Source organism: Trifolium pratense, linkage group LG1 (assembly GCF_020283565.1).
Source record: "Trifolium pratense cultivar HEN17-A07 linkage group LG1, ARS_RC_1.1, whole genome shotgun sequence".
In the NCBI taxonomy this organism is placed as follows: Eukaryota; Viridiplantae; Streptophyta; class Magnoliopsida; order Fabales; family Fabaceae; genus Trifolium; species Trifolium pratense.
In genome coordinates, this window is record NC_060059.1 from 39,357,858 (window position 1) to 39,385,015 (window position 27,158).

The following is a 27,158-nucleotide window of genomic DNA, read 5'->3' on the forward strand; positions in this document are numbered from 1 at the left end:
TCCCAAAAAAACAGCAAAACAACACATGCTGTCAAAACGCGTTGCGCTTGGGCGTGAGCTCCCACGCCTGGGCGTGAGAAGGCAGAATTGATCCCAGTTCTGCACGCCTGGGCGCCAGCTCCCACGCCTGGGCGTGAGCAGGCAGAATCTCTCAAAACCATGATTTTCTGACTTCTTGTTACCGAGATTTCAAGGCATATCCAACAATTCTCCACCTTGCCTTTAAATCGATGGTGACCTCATCAACCACCGTGCTGCTCTCTCCATCTTGAATCTTCTATTCAAGATCACCGGATTGTACCTCCCTCTTCATCCTCGGAATGCCTTCCGCTCTCATGAAGATCTTGCATCCCACTACCATAGGATTTTAGGTAGCCCCACAAGATTCACCGTCCCCTCTTCAGACTCCGAAGTGGTCAACTCCGTACATCCCTGAAGAAACGCTTGCTCCCAACTATCATCGGAATTTTAGATAGCTCAACAAGCTCCACCATCCCTCTTCAGCCCCCGGATTGTGCCTTTTCTGTCCTCCTGAAGAATCGCTTGCCTCCGACTATCCATGGATTTTTGCGATAGCCCTACAAGCCTTCACCACTCTTCGACCCCGGAATGCCTTCCGTACTCTCGAAGTTTTGCTTGGCTCCAAACCAACCTTGGAATTTTAGGCGGTTCCACAAGCTGCAACATCAAACTCTTCTTGTATCCAACTACCTCCAGCAGTCTCACAAGTTACCAAGTTTGATCACCTGTTGCTTTCAATTGCCTCCCTGAAGATCCTCTCAAGGTCTTGCACTTCTTCAGCCACAATTGAAACATAACCGACAAGGTCTCCATGGTCATCCCCTTTGGTTCAACAATACAACTCTCCTCCCTATCTCCGATTAGATAGCCAAGAGCTGATGTTGACTGTCTACCACTATTGGAAGACTCCACCTCAAACTGAGTTTCCACCAAAGTATACCCACCATGATTTCCACCTTGTAACATGCAAGACCTCTTCAATTCCTCTGAAACATACTTCAAGCTATTGTTAGTCTCCAACAATTCCAGTTCAGTTCAACACCTAGTAAACCTTGTTCACTAGTCCAACTAAACTCATGTCACTAACAGGTCCACCCGAAGTCCCACAACTCAACCACATTATGAGAGTCACCACTAGTTATAGATGCATGACCAACTATCTTTGCATCTAAGTTCAGAAACATACCTCACATCGTGTAAAGAAACTCACGATTGTCAAACTTCGTAAGACAAACTAAACCCATACCTTGAACCTTAAAGCTTTCCGTTTTCAAGATGAATGACTCCACCTTCAACTAGCTCTAGAGTCTCAAAGTATTCATTCTTTGACCACATGTGATAGGAGCATCAAAATTCCATGACCCAAATACTCCACCGGTTCCCAACTTCCACTAGCACCTCCGCATCCTCATAATAAAGTTGTTGTTTCAGAAGTAACCCGAGTATTATTACCACCGCCTCTCCAGGCCGACCGTCTTCTTTGCAATCTCCATTAACTCTTTATCTTCGAGGCACCGGGTAACAACACTCCATGTTTTACCCATCATCCCGAACATTAAAATTGCTTCCATCTTCACTTTCCAAAATTCCAAATTTCTTTCGGAAAGTCCCTCGATATCCGACTTAGAACCCATGGTGCTCACTTCAAATTGTTCCGATTGCCCCACGGTGGGCGCCAATTGTTGTGAATTCGTCTATAAAAATCACACCAATAAAAGAACTTGATGTGTGGAGCAATAGAACGACAACCAATGATTAAGCGGAATAAGCAATAATAATAATAGATAAACAAGATAAAGGAGAAGAAAGAACACAATATTTGTTTACCCAGTTCGGTCCAATAATGACCTAGTCTGGGGGAGAGAGCAGCCCCTCCGTTCCACTATATCAAACGAGTAACTTTTACAAAGAGTTCCAATTGAGTTACAAGAATTAATCCTAATTCTACCCAAATCCCGAATCTCTTCCCGTGGCCAAGAGACTCAATTTGATAAGTGTTTCCCAAGGTGTAATCAATCCCCTTTACCCAACCCTAGAGTTATACCAAGAGACAACCCCTTTTGTTTCTCTCTAAAACTCTAGCCTTGTATCGGCGGCAAATCCTAATTGAAAACCCTACATTGTTGCTCCCTTTCTCTCTCTCAATTTTTCTATGAATAAAGTGATCCCTATTTATAGAAAAATATATGCCAAAAAACTAGTAACAAATCTATTTTAAAATAAAACAAATCCAAGTCAGAATACCCTCAAAGAAAAGATTTTTCCCAAAAAAACAGCAAAACAACACATGCTGTCAAAACGCGCTGCGCTTGGGCGTGAGCTCCCACGCCTGGGCGTGAGAAGGCAGAATTGATCCCAGTTCTGCACGCCTGGGCGCCAGCTCCCACGCCTGGGCGTGAGCAGGCAGAATCTCCCAAAACCATGATTTTCTGACTTCTTGTTACCGAGATTTCAAGGCATATCCAACAGCTAGTGTAAAGATTAGATAACGCTCATTTCAATCTTCTAAGTAACCTTAAGAAATACCAAGAAATTATTCAAAGTCATTGTAAATCATGGAAACAAAAACGAAAAGGGGTTTGTGATCAGATTTAAAATGAGTTAGATATGTTAGATGATCTTACCTAATCAGAGAGGATGACCGCGCCGACGTTTGCTCGTGTAAGCCCCTGTTGAAACGGAATGACGGTTGTGTACATGCAGACACTCCGATGCTCAAGTCAGTAAGGTGGAGTGAAGGCTTTATGTGCTAAAATGATACGTATCTTGAGAAATGGCAGTGGGTATTGTATATATAGCCTCCAACGCTGGCCCATTGTCCTTGATGACATTAATGATCATCAAGTAGCTGCCGGAAAATGGCTGGAAAGCCTTGATGAGCAGTTAATGCTCATCATTCCGGAGAACGGTCTTTACAACGCGTCGAGCGTTGTGATCGTTGGTGCATGAGAGACGGGAATTGTGGGTTGCTTGCTACTTGGGCTTATGCTCGTTGATCCATAGATTTTCCTTTGATATTGGGCTCGAGGCCCAATCCAGAACATTAGATAATTAAATTAAGTTAAACCGTTTCATATTGATCCAACGACTACGGTTACATCGATTATGTGACTGTTTCAATTATTTTACGGTAGGGACTCCTATTTCAGAAAATAAAGAAACAAATAAGGAAGAATAAATAGAAGGAATATTTGTCAAAAAAGTAAATAGTATAAAAAGCAATACTAAAGTGCTGCCTATGATTCTATTCTACGTACAAAGATAAGCCATGATCATAGGGTATATATAATAGGTAAAGAGCAAATATGGTTGCTTATGCTATTATGAACGTGACTTTTGACAACTTGTAAAACAATACCACGGTTTAAATACGATGAACCTATATCTATATTAAAAGGTGAAGTTTTCAAGCTATAATTTTGATTTTGAAAATAAAGTTTTCAATTGATATTGAAATTGATGTGATTGAGATCTTTTGTGAACATGTTTTCGAAATGGTATTGGACCATGTTGGTAGATAAGAAGAACTAGTTAACACTTTTTTGCAGGCAAAATATACTAGATAGATGATTATGGCATCTTGATCCTAGAATGTTTCTCCCTCAAGTCATTCTAATGAAAGTGTATGTGCATATGGAGCTCATTTGGAATAAAATTATTTTGTTGGATGTTTCCCTCTTTGTTTGGAGATTGCTCAATAACACATTACCAATAAAAGATAATTTAGTCTATTGTGATGCTCATATGAATTAATTATTTTGCTTATGTGGTTGTGGTCTAGTGAAAAGTTCCAACCATTTATTTTTTGAGTGTTATTTTTTACCACTATCCGGAGAAAAGTTTTCTGGTGACTAGGCGTTTTCGGCGTTTAAACTTCGATCATAATATATGACCTAAACATTTTGATATTTTTTTCAATTTGAACTAATATTTGTCAATATTTTAGGCTATTTTATGTTCTAAAGCTAATTAATGGCTATTTTACGTATCACTTTCACAAAGCTAGTTAATGGCCCAGCCTTTTATTTATTCCTAAGTTGTGAACAACTCGGTCTATATATCAATAAATACTATGTACTTTCATATTTTTTATCTTATTAATTAATAACTTATCTTATCCAAATCTTTGTGTTTTTCTCTCTTGGATTTTTCCTGCTTTTAAGGAGTGACATTGGCCTCAGATTCTCGTATCCTCTTAATCTATTTATCTATACAGCCAACAATTACAAAGTTGGTTGTTTATTTTGTATTTGTAATCTGGCACGCAGTGAACACAATGCTGCACAAGATGCTATAGCACACGTTGCAGCAAGACAGTCGCAGAACACAGTAAATAAATAAATAAATTGCAGAACAATAAATAACGCAGATAATTGTTAACCCAGTTCAGTGCAACGTCACCTACTCTGGGGGATACCAATCCAGGAATGAATCCACTATAATAGCTCTAGTTCAAAGCCCTCGACCAACACCCGGTACTTGACTTATCACCTAGACACTACCCGTGCAATCCTACCTAAGAACCTCTTAGATAATGAGACCCCGTCCCAAATTCCCTCTAACAACACATACCATGTTGCTGTCAATAATAACGATCAAGATGGAGACACTCTCCTAGAAACTAGACCACACTCTTGCTTAAAAGCTTATGAGTGAATCACACACACTAACTCCGTGCTTCAAAGCTTAGGAGCAGCTTACAATAAACAACACAAACACAGTCCTAAACTTGCATCAGATTGACACAAGAAAGGCTGACAAAAGACACAAACTCTAAACCCTAAAAACTCACACTTTGTAAAGAACACGGTTTAGAATACATGAGAATAATAGCTTGAGGCTTCACATATTTATAGTCTTCAATTGTCTTGATGTCCAAGTTAGGTTTTCAGACTTGTACAGCTGTGAGAATTGCGGCCAAACCTAGATTAAAATTGAAAATATGTTTTGTGTTGTACCAAACAAAAAAAATCGAACAAAAATATAATATAATTATATTTTTGTTTTTAATAACTTTCCTTAGGCCGACTTGGACAATTCTTGTGCAGTAAGTCTCGTCTTGCATATACACACGTGCTGGAATTAATATTTGAAGCAAATCTTGAACGAGATTGACAGAAAAAATTCTGCACTTAAAACAGAGCATCAGGATGATGTACGAGGATGCTGCAGCATCTTTGTCCAGCATCTGGCAAAGTTGGCTTTTACAAAATGTAGCCAAACACAAAACCCAACAATCTCCCCCTTTGGCAAATTTTGGCTAAAACAACTTTGGCCCAGTGCATGGAGAGATACTGTCTAGACTTTCCTTCGAGTCAACATAAACACACAACTAGGAAAGAAAGTAGAACAATGCTAGGCTATTTAAACTTTCCTTCAAGTCAACATGAGCACACAACTAGGAAAGAAAGTAAAATTTCATCAGATGAAAAGGTAGCTAGCATGTAAGCATCAGAGGCATGCAACAGCGGAACATAACACATCTTAGCCTCAAAGTACAGATAGAGAGAAATAAACTCTCACATAGTGGATTCAAGATCGGAGAAATAAACTCCTTAAAATTTTAGCAACGCCACAGAGAATAGGAAAAATAAATTCCTATATAAGCATGCATATTAAAAGTAGTAGAAAAATAAATTCTACCTACTCCCCCTCAATATATGCATAATCTTCACTCCCCCTCAAAACATGCATATCACATAAAACCAACAACATGCTATACTAGATGCTATAGCATTTTTCATCACATCATGCACACAGATATTACTCCCCCTTTTTAGCCATAAATTCTGACAACTAAAGTCATTACCATAGAATAGGAGCAAAGTACAGACTTCCACAGAGTTATCAGAGCATAGAGAAACATAGAGTGCAGAGAGTATCAGAGCATAAGAGATCATGAAGTGCATATTACAGACCATCATGGCAAAGAGAACCTGGAGTGTCGGAGCCAAAAGACATGGATTGTGCATGTTACAATCCAGAGAGCATCAGGGCGTAGCCTAACAAATTAAAATCCAAAAGGGCATGCAAATAAAGCATAAGCAGGTCACATAGAAGGACTTGCATCAGAGTCCTCATCCTCTACCTCAGTATCACCACCTGTATTATAATCGAGAACACCAGGATTGACATTGGAAAACACCTTGAGGTCAACAATCATTTGCTTCCTAGGCAAAACATCAGTTTGACTGATTGACAGATGATGCAGCACAGTCTGCAGCATGTGTACCCTTAAACAGTCTAAAATCAAAAGATAAATCACAACCTCTCTTACTAGAAACACCAGCCTCAGTACAAATGCCAGGATGTTGAGCTGGAATAAAATCACACATCAGTGTAGGGAAAACTATAGGCATTTTCACAGCACATGACTTACCATGCAGAACAGTTTCATCAAGAATATGGAAACCAAGGTCAAGAGGTGATCTGGTCCCTACAACATTTATAAACCGAGCCAAGCCTGTAGTCAGAGTATTGGAATGAGTAGTTGAAGCCGGTTGCAGTTTTCTGCTTTAATCAAATCAACAAGCTTTTAGCATTGTAAAAAATCTTCACTTAAATTCCTTTCCACATCAAGCCTTCTTTAACCTCCTAGTACTAGAAGCAGGAGTCCTCTCAGTAAGGTTGAGATTGTCCACATAAATAACATTTGAATCTTTCTCAGCAGATTCATCAACATTCAAAGGAACAGACATAGTTTTACCACTATCATCAACATAAGGGATCACATAGATATCATGAACAAAAACATTATCAGTAGTAGTTGCTTCAGAACCCTTTTCTTTGTCAGGAACAATAACATCATCTGGAGACTCGGGTATCAAGATGTTATCCAAATTTTCCCGTGCTGCAGATGTTGTAGCATCATGTGCAGCATCTTTCTCAGGAACACTCTTCTTGACATGTTCCAACACAGAGTCATCTTTGACCTCAATTGGAGCGCTAATATCATTACCAACAAATGTTAAACACAGTAGGGGAGAACACAACATAACTTTCTCTGACAAATACTTTCTCACCACAAGAAACATCCTTATCATCAACAAACACACAATTCTTACCAAATCTTCAGATGTTTCAACATTACCCATAACAGCGTGCATTACTAAATAAGTTGAAGAGAAAACTGCACGCCACACTTGCAATAATTGCTATAACTCTTCAGATAGGCAAATCCCAAGTTTGCCTCGCAATTTTTCAAATTGGACCGCATCTAGAGCCTTAGTAAAAATATCAGCCAGTTGTTCTTCAGTGGCAATATGCTCAAGAGTCACAATACCTTCTTCAACTAGGTCTCTAATAAAGTGGTGTCTAATATCAATATGCTTCGTCCTGCTATGTTGGATAGGATTCTTTGAAATATTGATGGCACTAAGATTGTCACAGTACAATGCCATAGCATCTTGTACCACATTGTACTCCAGCAACATTTGTTTCATCCATAATAGCTGGGAGCAGCTGCTACCAGCAGCTATGTACTCTGCTTCAGCTGTAGATAAGGATACACAATTCTGTTTCTTGCTGAACCAAGATATAAGGTTGTTGCCCAAAAAGAAACAAGCTCCTGAGGTGCTTTTTCTATCATCTGCACAACCTGCCCAATCAGCATCACAATATCCTACTAGCATAGAGTTCTCACCATGAGTATACAAGATCCCATAATCACATGTACCATTCACATACTTCAAAATTCTTTTCACTTGAGCAAGATGACTCATCTTTGGCTCAGCTTGGTACCTAGCACATACTCCTACAGCAAAAGTAATATCAGGCCTGCTGGCTGTAAGGTATAATAAGCTTCCTATCATGCTTCTATAAAGACTTTGATCTACATCAACTCCCTTTTCATCTTTGGTAAGCTTTAAATGGGTTGCTGCAGGTGTTCTTTTATGAGCAGCACTTTCCATACCAAACTTTTTCACTATATTTCTTGCATACTTGCTTTGGGAGATAAAAATTGTATCTTCCATCTGCTTTACTTGGAGCCCAAGAAAGTAGGTTAGTTCACCTACAAGACTCATCTCAAACTCAGACTGCATTTGCTGCACGAAATGCTGTACCATCTCACTAGACATTCCTCCAAAGACAATGTCATCAACATAGATTTGTGCTATTAGAAATTTGCCTTGATCTTCTTTCACAAATAGAGTCTTGTCATTTCCTCCTTTCCTGTAGCCTTGACTAGTAAGGAACTCAGTCAATCTTTCATACCATGCTCGAGGTGCTTGTTTTAATCCATAAAGAGCTTTCTTTAATTTGTAAACATGATTTGGAAAGCTTGGATCAACAAACCCTTTTGGTTGTTCCACATATACTTCTTCATTTAAGTACCCATTGAGGAAGGCACTTTTCACATCCATTTGGAATAACTTGAATTTTAGAATGCATGCCACTCCTAGAAGTAATCTAATGGATTCAAGACGAGCAACCGGAGCAAAAGTCTCATCAAAATCTATCCCTTCAATCTGTGAATATCCTTGTGCAACCAGCCTTGCCTTGTTTCTGGTCACAGTTCCACTTTCATCAGACTTGTTCTTGTAGACCCATTTGGTACCAATTACATTTGCATTTTCAGGTCTAGGAACCAAGTCCCAAACTTCATTCCTCTTGAACTGATTTAACTCTTCTTGCATAGCATTTATCCAGAACTCATCAGTCAGAGCTTCCTTCACATTTTTTGGCTTAAATTTAGACACAAAACAAGCATTAGAAACTATGTCAAGTGTCCTTCTAGTAGTAATTCCTTGATTGGGATTACCAATAATCAGGTCTGTAGGATGATTCTTTTGAGTACGAGTAGAAGGTCCTTTCTTTGGAGTAGCAGAGATTTGGTCAGATGCAGTAACCTCTGTATCATTCTTTGATTCATTAGTAGTTTCACAATCTACATCACCTGGTATAGATGATGTAGCATCTTCTGCATCATCTTCAGCAGTTTCACTTGAGGTGTCATCTATTACCACATTTATAGACTCCATCATGGTTTTGGTTCTATTATTATATACTCTGTAGGCTCTACTATTTGTTGAGTATCCCAAGAATATGCCCTCATCACTTTTAGGATCCATTTTGGTTCTTGGTTCTCTATCAGACAAGATGTAGCATTTACTACCAAACACATGGAAGTGCTTAACAGTAGGTTTCCTCTCCTTCCATAATTCGTATAGAGTAGTTGTTGTTCCAGATCTCAGGGTGACACGATTATGAATATAGCAGGCAGTATTCATAGCTTCTGCCCAAAAACCATGTGAAAGCTTCTTTGCATGTAACATTACCCTTGCAGATTCTTGTATAGTTCTATTTTTCCTTTCTACTACACCATTTTGTTGTGGTGTAATGGGAGATGAGAATTCATGTATGATGCCTTCAGAGGCACAGAAGTCAGAGAAACTGGAGTTCTCAAACTCCTTACCATGATCACTTCTGATCCTTAATACCACATTGTTTTTCTCCTTTTGAAGTTGAATACATAGATCTTTGAACACATCAAAGGTTTTTGATTTCTTTCTAATAAAATTTATCCAGGTGTATCTAGAAAAGTCATCAACAACAACATATGCGTACCTTTTTCCTCCCAAGCTTTCAGTTTGCATAGGACCCATTAAGTCCATGTGTAGAAGTTCAAGAACTCTGGTAGTGGTAAGATGCTGCAGCTTTGGATGTGGCATCTTGGTTTGCTTTCCAATCTGACAATCTCCACATATGCTACCTTCTTCAATTTTGAGATTTGGCAGTCCTCTGATGGCTTCTTTAGATATTGCTTTCTTCATGCTTCTTAGATTAAGATGACCAAGCTTTTGGTGCCATAGTTTTACTTCATCTTCTTTAGTGATTAAGCATGTTGACATATTTGCTTCTTCTTGGGGAACCCATAGATAGCAGTTGTCTTTTGATCTGACACCTTTCATCAAAATCTCACCTTTGTTATTTGTAACCAGACATTCAGATTTGGTGAAGTTTACTTTCATTCCTTGGTCGCATAGTTGACTAATACTTATCAAATTTGCAGTCAATCCTCTTACTAACAGTACATTGTTTAGTTTAGGCAAGCTATTACTTCTGAGCTCCCCTATCCCAACAATTTCTCCTTTTGCACCATCACCAAAGGTAACAAAGCTAGCTGAATAAGACTTTATTCCAACAAGAAACTTACTTATTCCGGTCATGTGTCTTGAACAGCCACTATCGAAATACCAGTCTTCCCTTGATGAAGCTCTAAGTGATGTGTGAGCAATCAGAGCAGTAATCTCTTCTTCAGGTTGAATTGTATCACTTTTCTTCTCATTTTCTCCTTTAGGTTTCCATTCTTGTTGAGTAGGAGCAGTTGTGGAAACAGGTTTATGCTGAGGACGTCTGTTAGGGTACCCATATAGCTTGTAGCAGTAAGGCCTTATGTGCCCTTTTCTACCACAGTAATGACATCTCCAAGCATGGTGCTTTCTTCTATTTCTTGACATGGGATGCTGCTGATGATGCTGCGGCTTCTGATAAGGCATCCTTTGCTTTTGAGTTTCTTTAGGCTCCATGTACATGAGGTTAGGACTGTAATTTTTGAATTTGTTGACATTTTCATAGCTAAGCCCAATATTTCTAGGCTTTCGAACATTTTTCTCTAAGATTTCCTCCAGTTGTCCATCAGCCTTATGAAGTTTGTCAAGATGCTCATCATCTTTATACAACATGTCAGAGAATTTTCTCAGCCGCCAAATGTCAGTATTTAATTTTTCAATGACTTCTTTAGCTTCTTCAAGATCAGAGGATAGATAGTTTACCTTCTTTTGAAGTTCCTCCATCTTTGAGGTATTCTCAAACTTTTCTGCTTTTAACTCATTGATGGTTACCTTTTGTTTCTCAATAACCCTGCAGATCTCAAGATCAGAGGATAGAAAATTTACCTTCTTTTGAAGTTCCTCTATTTTTGAGATATTCTCAGATTTTTCTGCTTTTAACTCATTGATGGTTACCTTTTGTTTCTCAATAACCCTGCAGATTTCTTCACTTTTAAGACAAAGTTCCTTGTAGGATGCAGCAAGCTCTTCATAGGTTACCTCTCCATCATCAGATTCTGTATCAGATGTAACAATACCTGTTAAGACTGAGATATGTTTAGCAGTTACAGATGCTGTATCATCTTCTGAGTCATCATCCTCAGACCAACTGACAGTTAGTCCTTTCTTTGCTCTCTTCTGATATGTTGGGCACTCAGGTCTGATGTGACCATATCCTTCACATTCGTGACATCGAATGTTTCTGTTTAAGTTTGATTTTTCATCACCCTTTGGTTTTCCTTGACTCTCATTGCTGCGCATAGTGCTTGGAGCATTGTTTTTGAAATTTGATCTGGGTCTCTTATTCATTCGTTTCAGAACTTTGTTGAATTGTTTTCCCAATAACACCATGGCCTCAGAGATACTCTCATTAGATTCTTCTTCATCCTCCAGTTCTTCTTCATTATTTTTAGATGAGAAGGCAATGCTCTTATTTTTCTTTTCACTTCTTCCATTTGCAACACTTTCATAAGTTTGGAGTGATCCAACCAGTTCATCCAGCTTCATCTCAGATATGTTTTTGGCTTCTTCCATAGCTGTGACTTTCATATCAAATTTCTTTGGAAGTGATCTAAGCATTTTTCTTACTAACTTTTCTTCGGGAATTTTCTCCCCCAAAGCATCAAATTGATTATCATAGTCTAGAATAGTCATATGAAAATCTTGAATTGTTTCCTCCTCCTTCATACGTAAATTTTCAAACTGAGTAGTAAGAATCTGTAATTTAGACATTTTTACCTGAGGAGTACCTTCATGAACAGTTTCAAGAATCTTCCAAGCTTCCTTTGCTGAGACACATTTTTTGATTAGTTTGAAGATGTGTTTATCTACCCCATTGTATAATGCATATAATGCTTTTGAGTTTCCCAAAGCAAGCTCATCCTCTTCTTTAGACCAGTCCTCCTCAGCTTTTAGTTTAAGTGTTGGCTTTCCATCCTTGTCAATGACCACGGGGGGGTCCCATCCTTTCAAAACAGCCTTCCAAGTTTTGCTATCCATAGATTTTAGGAAAGCAATCATGCGCGATTTCCAATAATCATAGTTGGAGACACCAACTAGAAGCGGTGGTCTGCTTACAAGCCCTCCTTCCTTTTCAATGTTGCCAGACATTTTCCCTGGAGCTCACCCTATAACCAGAAAGGGTGCCTGCTCTGATGCCAATTGAAATCTGGCACGCAGTGAACACAATGCTGCACAAGATGCTATAGCACACGTTGCAGCAAGACAGTCGCAGAACACAGTAAATAAATAAATAAATTGCAGAACAATAAATAAGACAGGAAATTGTTAACCCAGTTCAGTGCAACGTCACCTACTCTGGGGGATACCAATCCAGGAATGAATCCACTATAATAGCTCTAGTTCAAAGCCCTCGACCAACACCCGGTACTTGACTTATCACCTAGACACTACCCGTGCAATCCTACCTAAGAACCTCTTAGATAATGAGACCCCGTCCCAAATTCCCTCTAACAACACATATCATGTTGCTGTCAATAATAACGATCAAGATGGAGACACTGTCCTAGAAACTAGACCACACTCTTGCTTAAAAGCTTATGAGTGAATCACACACACTAACTCCGTGCTTCAAAGCTTAGGAGCAGCTTACAATAAACAACACAAACACAGTCCTAAACTTGCATCAGATTGACACAAGAAAGGCTGACAAAAGACACAAACTCTAAACCCTAAAAACTCACACTTTGTAAAGAACACGGTTTAGAATACATGAGAATAATAGCTTGAGGCTTCACATATTTATAGTCTTCAATTGTCTTGATGTCCAAGTTAGGTTTTCAGACTTGTACAGCTGTGAGAATTGCGGCCAAACCTAGATTAAAATTGAAAATATGTTTTGTGTTGTACCAAACAAAAAAAATCGAACAAAAATATAATATAATTATATTTTTGTTTTTAATAACTTTCCTTAGGCCGACTTGGACAATTCTTGTGCAGTAAGTCTCGTCTTGCATATACACACGTGCTGGAATTAATATTTGAAGCAAATCTTGAACGAGATTGACAGAAAAAATTCTGCACTTAAAACAGAGCATCAGGATGCTGTACGAGGATGCTGCAGCATCTTTGTCCAGCATCTGGCAAAGTTGGCTTTTACAAAATGTAGCCAAACACAAAACCCAACAGTATTTTTGTCTAAAAGAAATAAAAAAAATGTGCATGATGGTGCTGATGCTTATTTCATTTGTGCATGCAAGTAATGCTACGGATTTTATTTGAGATTCACTAAATTGTACCGTATACAAATCAAAGTTTTGTATATGGTACAATATCTAACAAGGATCCATACTATTAAGACCCCTGTAACTAGATTATAAGTTCTAACCCTTCCATGCTTAATTAATATTGTACTTGAGTCTAGTTCAAATCTCATATCCTTGGGATTGAAGCACATGAAAATGGGTCGATCGAAGTAGGGGCTACCCATGGATTTTTAGTTTCCTCTAATATCATTAAACAATCCATGGCAATCCATAATCTCCGAGCATGAGGCCTAATATTCCATGATGGTCCGAAAACAGATGATTGATGATCATCAGAAGTTCGGCTCACTTTATCGGATCTTTGATCCTATAACACCGACCATCTCCCCTCGTTGAACTTAATCATAGGGCGTCTATCATTGGAGAATCAAAGACTTAGAAATATTGCATTTCGTGGATTTAACACTATTTGTAACAAACAAACAAACATAATGACACATATACGTAATTCAATGATACAGTTAAGAGATCCAGTCAAAACGAACAACATAACATATAACTTTTCCTTATGTTAATAAGACTTCAGACAATTCACGTGGTCATAAATACAAGCATAAGCAAGTAGGTTGCATGAAAATTAAATTAAAAAAAAAAAAAGGTAATATGTGATGTCCATGAAACTTAAATTAATTAATAATGTTGATAATGTTAGGCTGAACATTCACTCGAATTCAAATTCTAAAACTTACAAGTGTGTGAGAAAGAGATAAACGCCTTGTTTTGATTTTCAAATAACGTGGGAAAATAAATTATACTGTGCGTCTTTATATTTCTAAATTAATCAGCTAATTAAAGAATTAGTTCTTGGGCCATACTCCATGAATTTAGACTTGCGTAGCCGTAGCACACACTAGCATGCCATGTATTTGAGGGAAACATCAATTTACACTGTGAATTTGTAAGACAATCACCTTTAAATAAGTAATTGACTTTGGAAATATTTTTAAAAAGTTTTTGACTTTTTGTTTCAAGTAGTATAGTGGCTAGAGTCTCACACATTTAAATGTAAAAAAATGTGTAATCTCGGGTTCGAACTCCGACCACTCCAATAATGTCTATGATATATAGCTACTATTTGAGCTACACTTATGAGACGAAGAATTTTTGACTTTATTAATATGTCGAGTTAACTTTTATTTGTGAATTTTTTTTTTTTTTTGTTTTACAATGAGCTGTGGATCGAATTCAGGACCTATAACATACTATCCAAACCTTTCACCACTAGGCCAAACCTAATCGCTTTATTTGTGAAAAATTCTAATACGGAGAAGAAGTGGTTTATGGTGGACAAGTATTTAAAAAATTTAAAATAATATCGAAAATATATAATGTTGGAAAGTATAATTTAATGATTATTTTTATTTTTATGATTGAAATAATGACTTAATTGACATCGGTTTGATTAAAATAACATATAATAAAAATATAACTCATATTGAACTGACGATAATAATGTTATTTTTTAACCTAAAAATGAGAAGAATTGTGATTTTTACTCTTAAAAAAATATTATCGAAAGTCGTTAGAATTTCTAATAATTTTAAACATTGATTCACGATAAACCTCTTGTAAAACTGATCCGTCGTATAGTATTAGCTCTTTATTTGTAGTCACTTACTAATAAATCCTTATGACCAAATTTTTTAGCTGAACTGATGACTAAAATTTGACATAATCAAATTTTTTTAAGGCAAAAATTTATTTAAAAATGTCTTATAAAATTTGAGATTTAATAAGGTGAAATCTACTCTATCCATTCATAATTTGGACTACCGTAAAAAAAATTAGGTTATCATGATATTGGTACGAAGTTTCCATCGTCGTTAGCAATGATTAATCTCCGTCAGGGAACATGTGGGGGGGCACACAAGGTGAGTTCTCCCATTCCAACCAAATTTTCTTCATATACATGAGTCAATAATCGAATACCTAACCACATGTTTAACGAGACCAAGAATTTTATCATTTGGACCAATTTATTATTGGATTACTCAAGTAAAAACTTTGCGAACAACTCAATGAAAAATAAAAATATCATGAAATTAAACATTAATAAAAAAATATATCCACGTCATACCAATATCCTTGCTTTAATTATAGAATCTAAAATTCTGAATTTGCCATCAACTTATTTTTCTTTTCTTCTTGTCTTGACAAAAATTTAAAATACAATTATCTCTTATGAAAAGAAAATCCAAAAGGCGCTATTTATAGGTACCGTTTGGCCCGACTTTTTTACTGTCTAAAAGTTACTTCTAAAACAAAGTCAAAAGTAAGTACTTAAAAATAAAGTTAAAGTTGTTTGATGATTTCATTTTTAAAAAACTTAAAATAAACTCTAATTTAAAATTTGTTTGATAAAATATTTCATAAAAGTTATGATAATATATTAAAAATCACTATGAATAAACAAATTTAATAATTTGTTTTGAAATTTAATAAACCAATGTTAACAAAACGTATATTATTTTATTTTATTTTTTTGGTAGAGGAACTATATTTTATTTTAATTAATTGATAAAGGCAGAAAAACACTACACATAGACGTGGTAAAAATTAATAGAACAATCAAAAATAAAAATAAAAATAATAGAACATGTAGTTTTCATCTCAAAAACAGTTTTCATCAACAAAAAAAATTAACAGAACATATGAATAAAGAAAATTGTTGACGCAATATTACATGATGAGATCTTGAGATGAATGAATATATATATAACATAATAAATCACGTTAGGTGGGAATCGAACAGGGGTCAGCCGAAAAGCTGTGTTTTGCAAAGAAAAGCTACAAATATTAACTTTGCCAAAAGTTCCTTATATGTGATTTTTACACATAAAAATTAAGCAACTTTTTATATCAAGTACTTTTAAAAAAAACTGTTTGGCCCAACTTCTCCTTTTAAGAGCAAAAAAGTCTGAATTAAGCCGGGCCAAACGGTACCATAGACCAACAAGACCCTGCAGCAAACCACAAGTAGGGGCTAATTGATAGATAGTGTATCAATGGTGAGATAAGCATTTTCCCATCATGGGAAAATTAATAGACATTCCCATCTTAAATTCCACCTCCAAGTAGGAGCTATCCAAGGACTTTTAGTTTCCTCTAAGATCATTAAACAATATTCCACGATCTAAATAGAAAATATTTTTAAGTTGAGGGCTTAAGCCTTCAACAAGTTGTTGAGGGCTTTCAACGACTTTTGTTATGAAATTGAGGTTTTCTTGTAGTGATATGATTGATGATCATCACAAGTTCAATTCATTTGATGGGATTTCCAATTCTATAACATTTGTCATCTTCCCTCGTAGGACTCAATCAGAGAGCTTCTATCATTGGGGAATCAAAGACTTAGAAACATTGCAATTCACGAATTTAGCACTATTTGTAACAAATAGACATAATGTCACGTATACGTAATTCAATTATGCATAGTTAAGAGATACAGTCAGAACAAACAACATAATACATTAATAAGACTTCTGACAATTCACATAATCATAAATTCAAGCATAAGCAACTAGTTTGCACAATTAAGGTAACATAAAGCACACAACACCTTATTATCTTTAATAATAGTAATTTAGTTCATTAATTACACTTCATAAAGCTCGATAATTGGCTTTGCCTCAAACAACATAGGGAATATGATGTTCACACTTGTCCTACATACACATTTTCTATTATTCAAAATCGATACAATTCACCCCCTAACTTAGCTCAAGCAATGAAACATCCTATACGTACGTATCATTTCCCCCCTAACTGCTCTTATATTTTGAAACGGAGGGAATAGCTATATAGACATTAGACTTGCATAGCACACACTAGCAACTAGCAAGCCATAAAATTGAGTGAACTATCAATCTGCTCTATGATGTACTAACTTTTTAAATAAGTAATTGATTTTGCAAAATTAGACTTTATTTCTATTTAAAAGTGACTTATAAAATTAGAGATCAATTATTTCGAGAGCTTAGTTTTTTTGCAACATCAGTATCCGGTCCACTAGGCCGTCTAATTTAGTTCGGGGTCATTTCTGACATCAAGTGGTTCCACCCTTTTTCCTATCGTAGTTGTGGGGATCGAATCGTGATCATTTCTACCAAGTTCAACGTCATCACCACTAAACTTAGTTTAATTGGTAGAACGTTGTATTATACAGTATATGGTATATGCAGGAAATCAACGTTCGAACTCCGATCATCTCACTTGACAAAAAATATCATAGATCAATTTTTTTTACAATGAAACCAGAGAGAATCGAACCTCAAACTTCCTGCATATTACTCAAACTCATCACCATTAGACGAAACTTAATGGCTTATGTCATAGATCAATTTAATAATATACTCAAGACATTAAACATTAATAAAAACATATATCCACGTCATGCCAATATCCTTGCTTTAATTATAGAATCTCAAATTCTGAAATTGCCATCAACTTATTTTTCTTTTCTTCTTGTCTTGACAAAAATTTAAAATACAATTATCTCTTATGAAAAGAAAATCCAAAAGGCGCTATTTATAGACCAACAAGACCTGCAGCAAACCACACACAACACATCACACAAACTCAAACTCTCAAAACTACCTTCAAACTTCAAACTCAAAACGACGACGTAGCATCCCTTCCCTTTATTATACAATAAACTGAAAAAACGAAACCCTTTCACTTCACACTTCACACCACAACACAAACATGATAGCTTACCTTGAACACTTCGTTCACGGAAACGACACAGAATCAACACCAAACGACGACGTTTCTTCCCTTCAAGGTTCTTTCCATTTCTCCCCAATTTCCATCGCAACCAAAGATTTCGGCGGCATGAAATCCTCCACTCCCCTCGCCGTAATCCGCCCTTACTCCACCGCCGACGTCGCAAGAGCAGTCAAAGCAGCAACCACAACCACAAACCTAACCGTCGCGCCACGTGGCAACGGTCACTCAATTAACGGCCAAGCCATGGCGGAAAAAGGACTAGTTCTCGACATGCGCGCCACCGCGGAAGAACATTTTCAACTTCTTTATCACGACGGTGTTCCGTATGTTGACGTTTCCGGAGGGGCATTATGGGAAGAAGTGTTGAAACGCTGCGTTTCGCAGTTTCAACTTGTTCCGAGATCGTGGACTGATTATCTCGGGTTAACGGTTGGTGGAACGTTATCTAACGCCGGTGTTAGTGGTCAGACTTTCCGTTACGGTCCTCAAACGGCAAACGTAACGGAATTAGAAGTTGTTACTGGTAAATGTGATACTTTGGTTTGTAATGAAAATCAAAATTCAGAACTTTTTTTTGCAACTCTTGGTGGTCTTGGTCAATTTGGTATCATCACTAGAGCCAGAATCGTTCTTCAACAAGCCCCTGATATGGTAATTATAATTACTTTATAGTAATTACTATAATTTAATTACCAATTAGTTTATCTGAATGGACCGGAGAGACATTTGATATGTTGAGTCCGTAATAAACTCTCAACGTTGAGAAGTGGAGAATTATATAATTTGTATCTATTTTTCTAATTTTTAATTATTATCAATTTTTAATTATCACGAAGTATTTAATTGGAATAAAATATGATTATTAGTTTTTTTTATAATTTTGGGTGATTAATTTTAGGTGAGGTGGATAAGGGTGATTTACTCAGAATTTGAGGATTTTACCAAAGATGCAGAGTGGCTGGTGACACTACCAGAAGGTGACGGTTTTGATTACGTGGAAGGATTTGTCGTGGCTAACAATGATGACCCTTGTAACGGATGGCCCACAGTTCTGATGGGTTCGAACCAAGTATTCGACCCGGTTCAAGTTCCTTCGTCGGCTGGACCGGTTCTATATTGCTTAGAACTTGCTCTTCACTATCGGAAAACCGCTCGTTCTTCCGATGTTAACAAGGTAATTAACAAACTTTGATGCATTTGATTATATTGAGTTATGCAATTTTTTAAAAGAAAAATGTTAAATAGTGTCCTTGAACATTAGATAAACATAATAATAAAGAAATTTTATCTTCGAGACACTGTTTAGTATAGACCTTTTTAAAATTATTATTTGGTGCTGAGCTATTGGTGTTATGTTCGGCGTCGATAAGTGTATGGTGTGGAATTGAATTGTGTGCATCACACTACATGCGATCATGATATTTGGATATTCGATCAATATTAGATTATCTAAATTTTAAAATCATATTTTTAACAGTTTTTAAATATAAAATTTAAACTAAAAATCTAGACCGTTTGATTTAGTTATGAGAGACTCTCTTGCACAAAATCTGAATCCGTGGTGTGGTGCATGTGAGTGTGTTAATGAGTTTGACAATAGCATTTTTTTTTTTTTACAATAGCATTTTTTTTTTTTTATTTACGGTGAGCTGAGAATCGAACTCATAACCTATTTTTTTTTTTTTGACGCAAACATAACCTATTATATACTACACAAACTTCTCATCACGAGACCAAACCTATTATATACTACACAAACTCTTCGTCACGAGACCAAACCTAGTTTGGTCATGTGGCTTTGACGATAGCATTTCTTTAAGTTGGATTGTTTTCATTTTTGAAATATTTGGGAGTTGTTTGTAAGGATACGGGTCGGGTAATAGAATCCGTGACTCAATTTTGACCTAGGAAGCTGCTAAGTACAACTTTAATAACTGACTTAGCTTACACATTAAGGAGAAGAAAATGAAAATGATACGTAATCTTATGTATAGAAACAAATTTAGGTGGGACCCAAGTAAAAAGTCAAATATACGCAGATTTCACCAACACATGTACGAAGTTGAGAGATGAGGAGGGGTTATTTAATTCTCCTCTGCCATAAGCTCGATACATAACGTCACACCATATCATTTGGGTATAAGTGTTGGTTTTGGATTTTGAGATTTTATTTTTATCTTTATTTATTTCAAAATTTGAATTTATTTTCTTAAAAGGAAATGGCAATGGTTGGGGGAAAACTGACCACACGGTCGTAATGTATCTTCCATTGGATTTTCTGACACATTACCTCTACTGTAAAGTCTGTGTTGTTGGTATCAAATTACCAAACTAGGACTGTACTTTGCTTAGTTTATTCTAGTTCATACCTTAGCAAATTTGCAGTAAAATGGTAGTAGTGTATAACATTGATTTTGAATTCTTTTATGGTTAAGGTTAAAACGGTCATATAACATTAGTGAGTGCTCCATTTGCTCTGATCATTGAGATCTTTGCTGACGTTACGGTCCCCACGATTCCGTAAATGGCCAAAAAACCATCATTTTCTGGAATCTGTAGTTTTAATATTTTTAAATGTTATAATTGTGAATGACGTAAATACCCTTGTTTGATTTTTGTAGAGAGTGGATAGATTACTTGGAGGGTTGAGATTTGTTGAGGGTATAAAGTTTGAGGATGATGTGAAATACATGGATTTTTTGCTACGTGTAAAGAGTGTGGAAGAGGATGCTAAAGCCAAAGGTATATGGGATGCACCTCACCCATGGCTGAACATGTTTGTGTCCAAGTCCGACATAGCTGATTTTGATCGTGAAGTGTTCAAGAAAATCCTCAAACATGGTGTTGGTGGCCCCATTCTAGTCTATCCACTATTGCGAAGCAAGTAAGTATCAAATATCAATTACTTCACATTGCAATTAATCTTTGTTTAATCTAGGTAATTTTTCACTAATTGCATAAGATAGATTTTATAAATGCGTTGGTTGGGTTGGTTGTATGATTTTGACATGAACTGAGGCTGCTGAGGTGGTTTTTAGGATTATGACAAGGTTAAATTAAATTAAAAACTACTACTACTAGTAGAGTGGTAGTAACATAACATATGAACAATGTCAATTTTGTTTAGTAGAAAATAAAAAACAAAACATATGAACAATGTCAATTTTTTATGTGTTGCTAATGTATATGAATCACCTGAGCCAATTGGCTCTTTCACCCCTATTTGCTTCATGGACCACCGATTTTAAACTATAGTAAAAGTTAAGCCAAAATGGGACCCCATTCCCCATATACTCCACCATATATTGATCGTATGGTAACCTCAGCTGTTTCATCACTCTGCAGTTGTACCATTTTTATATGAGTTTATCCAACATAGATGACAAAATAATGGTGGTAGTTGATACTTGATAGATGATAGCAGATAAGTTTGCGGAATAAATTGAAGTTTGAATTCTGAATATTTTACTTATTTAATAAAATTCTTTTCTTTTTTCCATTATTAGTATCTGGTTTGAGGGTCTAACTATTACACTACACGGAGAAAAAAAAAAATGAACAGAAAGAAATAGTTTAATTGTTGGTAGTTTAATTGTTGGTACTTTAATTCTATAATTTACTATGCATATATCCATGTAATTTAAACTATTGTTTTGCATGTACCAAAAAAAAAACTATTGTTTTGTTCATAAGTGTTATATTAGTCATTTTACCCTAAAAAGTAAGTTTTTCACTATAAGGTAGTGCATATTCTGTTTTATATAAAATCATTATTCCTTTTTCATCTCTTATTTTATGATTTTATCACATTAATCATCGCATCATTTTTTAGAGGTACAATCATCAAATCATTTTATTCTATTGTAAAAAGATAATATAAGACAATCTTTGTCGTATTCTTATTATTCACTATCACTCCTTGCCTGCGGTTGGCCAATTAGATAACTGGGAGCCTACATTCTTTTCCGGTGGGACAGCCATATAAACAGAGCTAATTGCGCAATTAACATTAAACTAATTATAATAATTTTTTACCGGACTATTACTTTAATATCAAACGGGAATAAGTGGTTGAATTGTTCATTTATAGTATTTTTAAATTAAAATTATTAGATATTGCCTTTTTTTCAACTTTATCCATCTTAAATTTTGATTCCTAGAGCCACTTTTCTGTGCATGGCACTGTGTGCTTCATTTGCAACACTATTGAGTGCTAAATTGCAAATGTTTTAAAATATTTCTTTTAGAAGTGAGAAATTCTTTCAAAGGAGGTTGGTGGTAGTAAGTAAGTACATGACACATGCTAGTATTCCACAAAGCTTGGGTTTTAACTTTCATCCTCTATTAACTCTTCGAGAGGTCTTTTCTGATTCTAGTGAGTCTCTGAGATTCAATTCATCTACATTGTTTTATAAAAAAAATGTGAAAAATTCTTTTTGTGGAACTAGGGGAAATGAGATTTTTGAATTAGTTTGGCATTCCAAACAACATATCTTTCATGATCAGGTTTGCCAATAAGAATGGACAAGGGTATTTATTCGCCAACCGGGACTACAGTGACACCGGGTTTTGTATTTTCTCTTGAAATGAGATTTGATTTCTGACAGACAAAAACAAAATCTCCCTTGTGGTTCCACACATACAGGGATATATTGATGCTGTTTTTTCTAAGGATTAGAATATGGTTCCTCTTATAGGGTCCCCTCCCCTCTTCCCCACCTTGCCCAATCTGCAACTGGTTTAAGTCATGCGCGACCCATTAATTGACCTCATGCATTAATTCACAATCAACATTATTGGGACATTATATTACATTGCGTGCTTATTTAGATGACGGAGAAAATGTTAGAAGTAGTGAGTTGAACCTAACTCAACCCTTACAAAATTGAATTGTGAGGCCAACATTGCCCCACATATGAAGTTATAATCAGGTCTTATCTCATTCAATTCAATATGGGACTCTTTACATATTTGACTCCTTTGGACTCCGTTGAACTAGACATATGGGACGTCGCCTGATAGCGACGACTTGATAGTTGGTGAGTAGGTCATCCAACAAACTTTAGATACACTCTCATATCATTTTAGAATTTGAATTTTTGAGTTGCAAACTCAACCGCTACAAATGTAAGGTGCCATTTATAAACTTATGTTCAAGTCTTATCGCTCTGCTAGAAGCTGTCAAACATCGATTAGTCTCATAACTTATTCAAAAGATCAATGTGTGAAAGTTATCTAGATGTCCTTTAGAGAGCCTAACATCTTAATTGCAATGTTTTACTAAAAAAGACTCATACATTGAATGATACCAATTATAAAGATAATTAGTTAGCTCCTTATTACTATTGCATTTGCATTATGTTCCTTAAAATGCTGAAAAGTAAGTAGGACTTGTTTCACTCAAGTTGGGTGGACCTAAATTATGTCTTCCCCCTAATTTCCTTCTAGAAATTTGTGAAATAATATGCTACTATTCTTGTCATTATGTATCCTAAATTGTGATTGGAATTCTAATTGATTGATTATATTTTGACTCAATCTAATTGCATGATTAGTTGAGGTTTTTATAATGATTGATTAATTGAGGTTTTTGTTTCTATGATTAATAATAATCAGGTGGGATGATAGACACTCGGTAGTGGTGCCAGACAGCAACATTTTCTACATAATAGCATTACTCCGTTTTATTCCACCACCACCAAAGGGACCACCTACAGATAAATTGGTGTCACAAAACAATGCAATTATTCAATTGTGCTACAACAGAGGATATAATTTCAAGTTATATCTTCCTCACTACTTGTCACAGGACAATTGGATGCGACACTTTGGTGATAAGTGGACTAGATTTGTCCAGAGAAAACAAAATTTTGATCCAATGGCTATTCTTGCACCTGGACAGAAAATATTTTCCAGAAACCAACTTAAATAATAATTAATTAGTTTAGTATTAGTATTAGTATTAGTATTAGTATTAGTTAATTAGCTAGATAGATTGTTTCTCAATTAACCTTTGTAATTTTTGTTTTGATATTTTTTTCCTCCCCTATTAATCCTCTTGTTGTTTCTTTCCCCTACCAATTACTATAATGGTGATCCTTATTGTAAATGAATATTTTTGGGGTGAAATCAAAGTGAATCTTTATCCTTTATATGCAACCTATAAATAAACTTTTTGCCTATAATAAAAATGAAGTTATTGGTTTTATTCACACAATTCAATCAAAATCGAAGAAACCCGAATTTAAATTCTGACTAGAATAATTTTTTGTCAGACTTCTGAACTATGTGAGCACATACTATTGGTCAGTGGTTCCTAGCTCTTTCATTCACTTGTGAACAAAAAACTTCATTGATAGATCGATGCTGAATCTTTGTTGCTATATGATCTCAAGCAAAATTATTGTGGATGAAATTAAAGGACTAAGATTATTATGTAGAGAGGTTCGAACTAATCTTGGTGATGCATGACATGTATATGGACTAGTTAGTAATTTGCTAAAGTCATTTTCATCCTATCAAGCAAACTAGCTATAGTGCTTGTCAACCAATCCTTTTCCTTTTGTTTCTTTGGATTTATAGTCTTTAATTACAACATTGCTACGTGCCAATCAACCATTTGGACCACGCACTAATTTATAGATTTGTCTTATCTGTGACATTATTAACGGACTATGATGGTTCAATTCAAGTTGTTTAGTCCCTTATCAAATGGGGTTTTTGCATAGATCAACTACTAGCTTGAATCTTATTCAGAAGAGGTATTTATGTTTAGTGTCTAATACGTTTTAATTAAGATTACTTTCTATTGAAAAGAATTTATAGGTAAAGAAGTTTGTTTTCTCTAGCTAGTGGTTAACAGTATATAGTGTACTCCTTTATTAATCTCAAAATCTCACAAGATCAGATCTCAAGCTCAAAGTCTCAAACAATACTTACAAAATAGTCGGGTTTGACTCAACCTTACAAAATCAGTTTGTAAAGTTAAGATTGCTCTCACTTTTATATATATATATATATATATATATATATATATATATTCAAACCATCTCGCAATCGTTACAAAACTTCTTAACGCACTTCATCGCGCCCAGCGCTGGGGAGCGGATATAAATTTGGATGACTTGATCAGAAAACCTGATAGCAGACGGCCTAACGAATCATGGAGGGGGCTCTAATTAATATCACCTTAAAATTGAGAGTTGGGTCTAACTCAATCCTAAAAAACGGACTTGTAAAATTATAATTGTCCTCACTTTATAAACATATATTCAATCATCTTGCAAACGATGTGAAATTTCTTAACAGTATAACACTAAAATTGTATTTAAAATATCAGTCACACATTTTTGTGGACTGAATAAATGTTCTTAGACTCACTAATTCAAAAAAAAAAAATGATAGTATGTGAAAATGAAATGAACAATTTTGAAAGTAAAACCACTTGGGTTTGGAGTTAGGTATCTCGAATTCTTTATTGCTACTTTTGTAGCTTTTTTCATATAGAAAGATCAAATCCACATCAATAAAACAAGCTAAAATCTTAAAGAAAAGTTATCACTTTCTTTTTTCTCCCTTACCCCCCTTTGAACTGGTTTCCACACACAAATCCTCGGGCTCTGATAGTTTGACACAAAAACCAAACAAAATCTACTTGGCTTCATGATTCTCCACTTTCATAATGTTTCTTTTGGTAATTTTTGTTTCTTTTCGTCTTGTTCTTTTTCTCACCTCTGTAATTTACTTTTTACTCATCTTATTAAAAGTAGAGAAAATTAAAGTAGATAAAAAATAATAATATTTTGGGTCCCTTTCTTAACTTTAGAAGGCAATAATAAGATCATGATTTCTTGTAAGAAGCACCAACCAATCACAAAGCGTTATCACATTAGACTCATGCAAAAGTAGCATATACGTTCAATGGTAAACGTGTCATGCACAAAACGTGATTATTTTACATATTAGACAATTCTTTAAAAAACACTTTGTAAATTCATTGAAAAAATAATGTATTTGATCTATATTATTGTCAGAAATATTATTTTTTCAATAAACTTAAAAAATGATTTTTTGCTTATAATAATGACCGGAGGGAGTATCTCGCTAAGATATTTATTTTTTCTGTTAAAAAACAACAGATTGAAGAATTGTATTTTATCTGTTAAAAAACAACAGATTGAAGAGAAAAACTTCAATTATAGTAGTATGAATGACTTTAAAATTGTTCCTTGAAGACAAATGAATTGAGGGCAAGACTCAAGAGGCAAAACAAAAAATGAAATTATTATCTCTTACAAAATTATTACTACTTAACAATTTTTTTTATCACAAACACAAATTATTTACAATACCAAAATAATAATTTTTTGTCTCTAACATAAATTGTTTACGATATCAAAATACTAACATTTTTTAAAATTTATATTGTATTATTCTATCATGGGATATTCTACTTCTATTCAATTCTTTTTTTTTTTTAACCAAACGAATCCTAATTAACTAAATACTACTTGATTAAATTGTTTATTCTAAATCGACAACCATATGAGACAATTAGGAACATGGTACACAAACACACACTCATAGAATATTGCATTGAAAAATGTGAACGTTGCTTTTGTGGTGAAAATCTTGACCAAATAGTTTGTTAACTGTTTTATAAACTAAATTATGGTTTGTTAAAAAAAACCTTATAGACTTTTGATGACTTTTATATGAGTTGAACTTTCATATACACCACGTACCATATACTGCATGTAATTTCTTCTCTTAATATATAATAATAAGCCAACCTTCGAATATTTATTGTTTTAGTATCTCCATGTTGAGGCACGTGATTTATCTCCTTTTATTGGATGAAGAATATTTTTTGTCAAAAAAAAAAATATTAATTTTTTGAATGCTTTTGAGTGATAAAATTAAAAATATACTACTTCAAAAGCAGAGCTTCTTTTTCAACCATGCATGGAAGACTATTGGCATCAATTCTGATTTTTTTTCATTTGGTTACGATCCATGCAAACTCAAATTTTGATAAGATTGTGTTCATATGCCAATATGAGATTTAACTTTA

At 35.2% G+C, this 27,158-nt stretch overlaps 1 protein-coding gene across 1 annotated transcript; it reads left to right on the forward strand.

Annotated features, from left to right (window-relative positions):
- Positions 1–17,712: 17,712 nt before the first annotated feature.
- Positions 17,713–24,237, forward strand: LOC123916562 (cytokinin dehydrogenase 7). Its single transcript, XM_045968046.1, has 4 exons — positions 17,713–18,736; positions 18,984–19,259; positions 20,707–20,969; positions 23,702–24,237. The coding sequence occupies exons 1-4, from the start codon at positions 18,062–18,064 to the stop codon at positions 24,015–24,017; spliced, it is 1,530 nt and encodes a 509-aa protein (XP_045824002.1). The 5' UTR covers positions 17,713–18,061; the 3' UTR covers positions 24,018–24,237.
- Positions 24,238–27,158: the final 2,921 nt, after the last annotated feature.

What these genes read in the sequence shown, in the direction of transcription:
- LOC123916562 (XM_045968046.1), top strand. Translation starts at nt 18,062, where the DNA reads ATGATAGCTTACCTTGAACACTTCGTTCACGGAAACGACACAGAATCA. An exon ending in TTCAACAAGCCCCTGATATG is followed by an intron (nt 18,737 to 18,983) that starts GTAATTATAATT and finishes GATTAATTTTAG; the next exon opens with GTGAGGTGGATAAGGGTGAT. An exon ending in GTTCTTCCGATGTTAACAAG is followed by an intron (nt 19,260 to 20,706) that starts GTAATTAACAAA and finishes TGATTTTTGTAG; the next exon opens with AGAGTGGATAGATTACTTGG.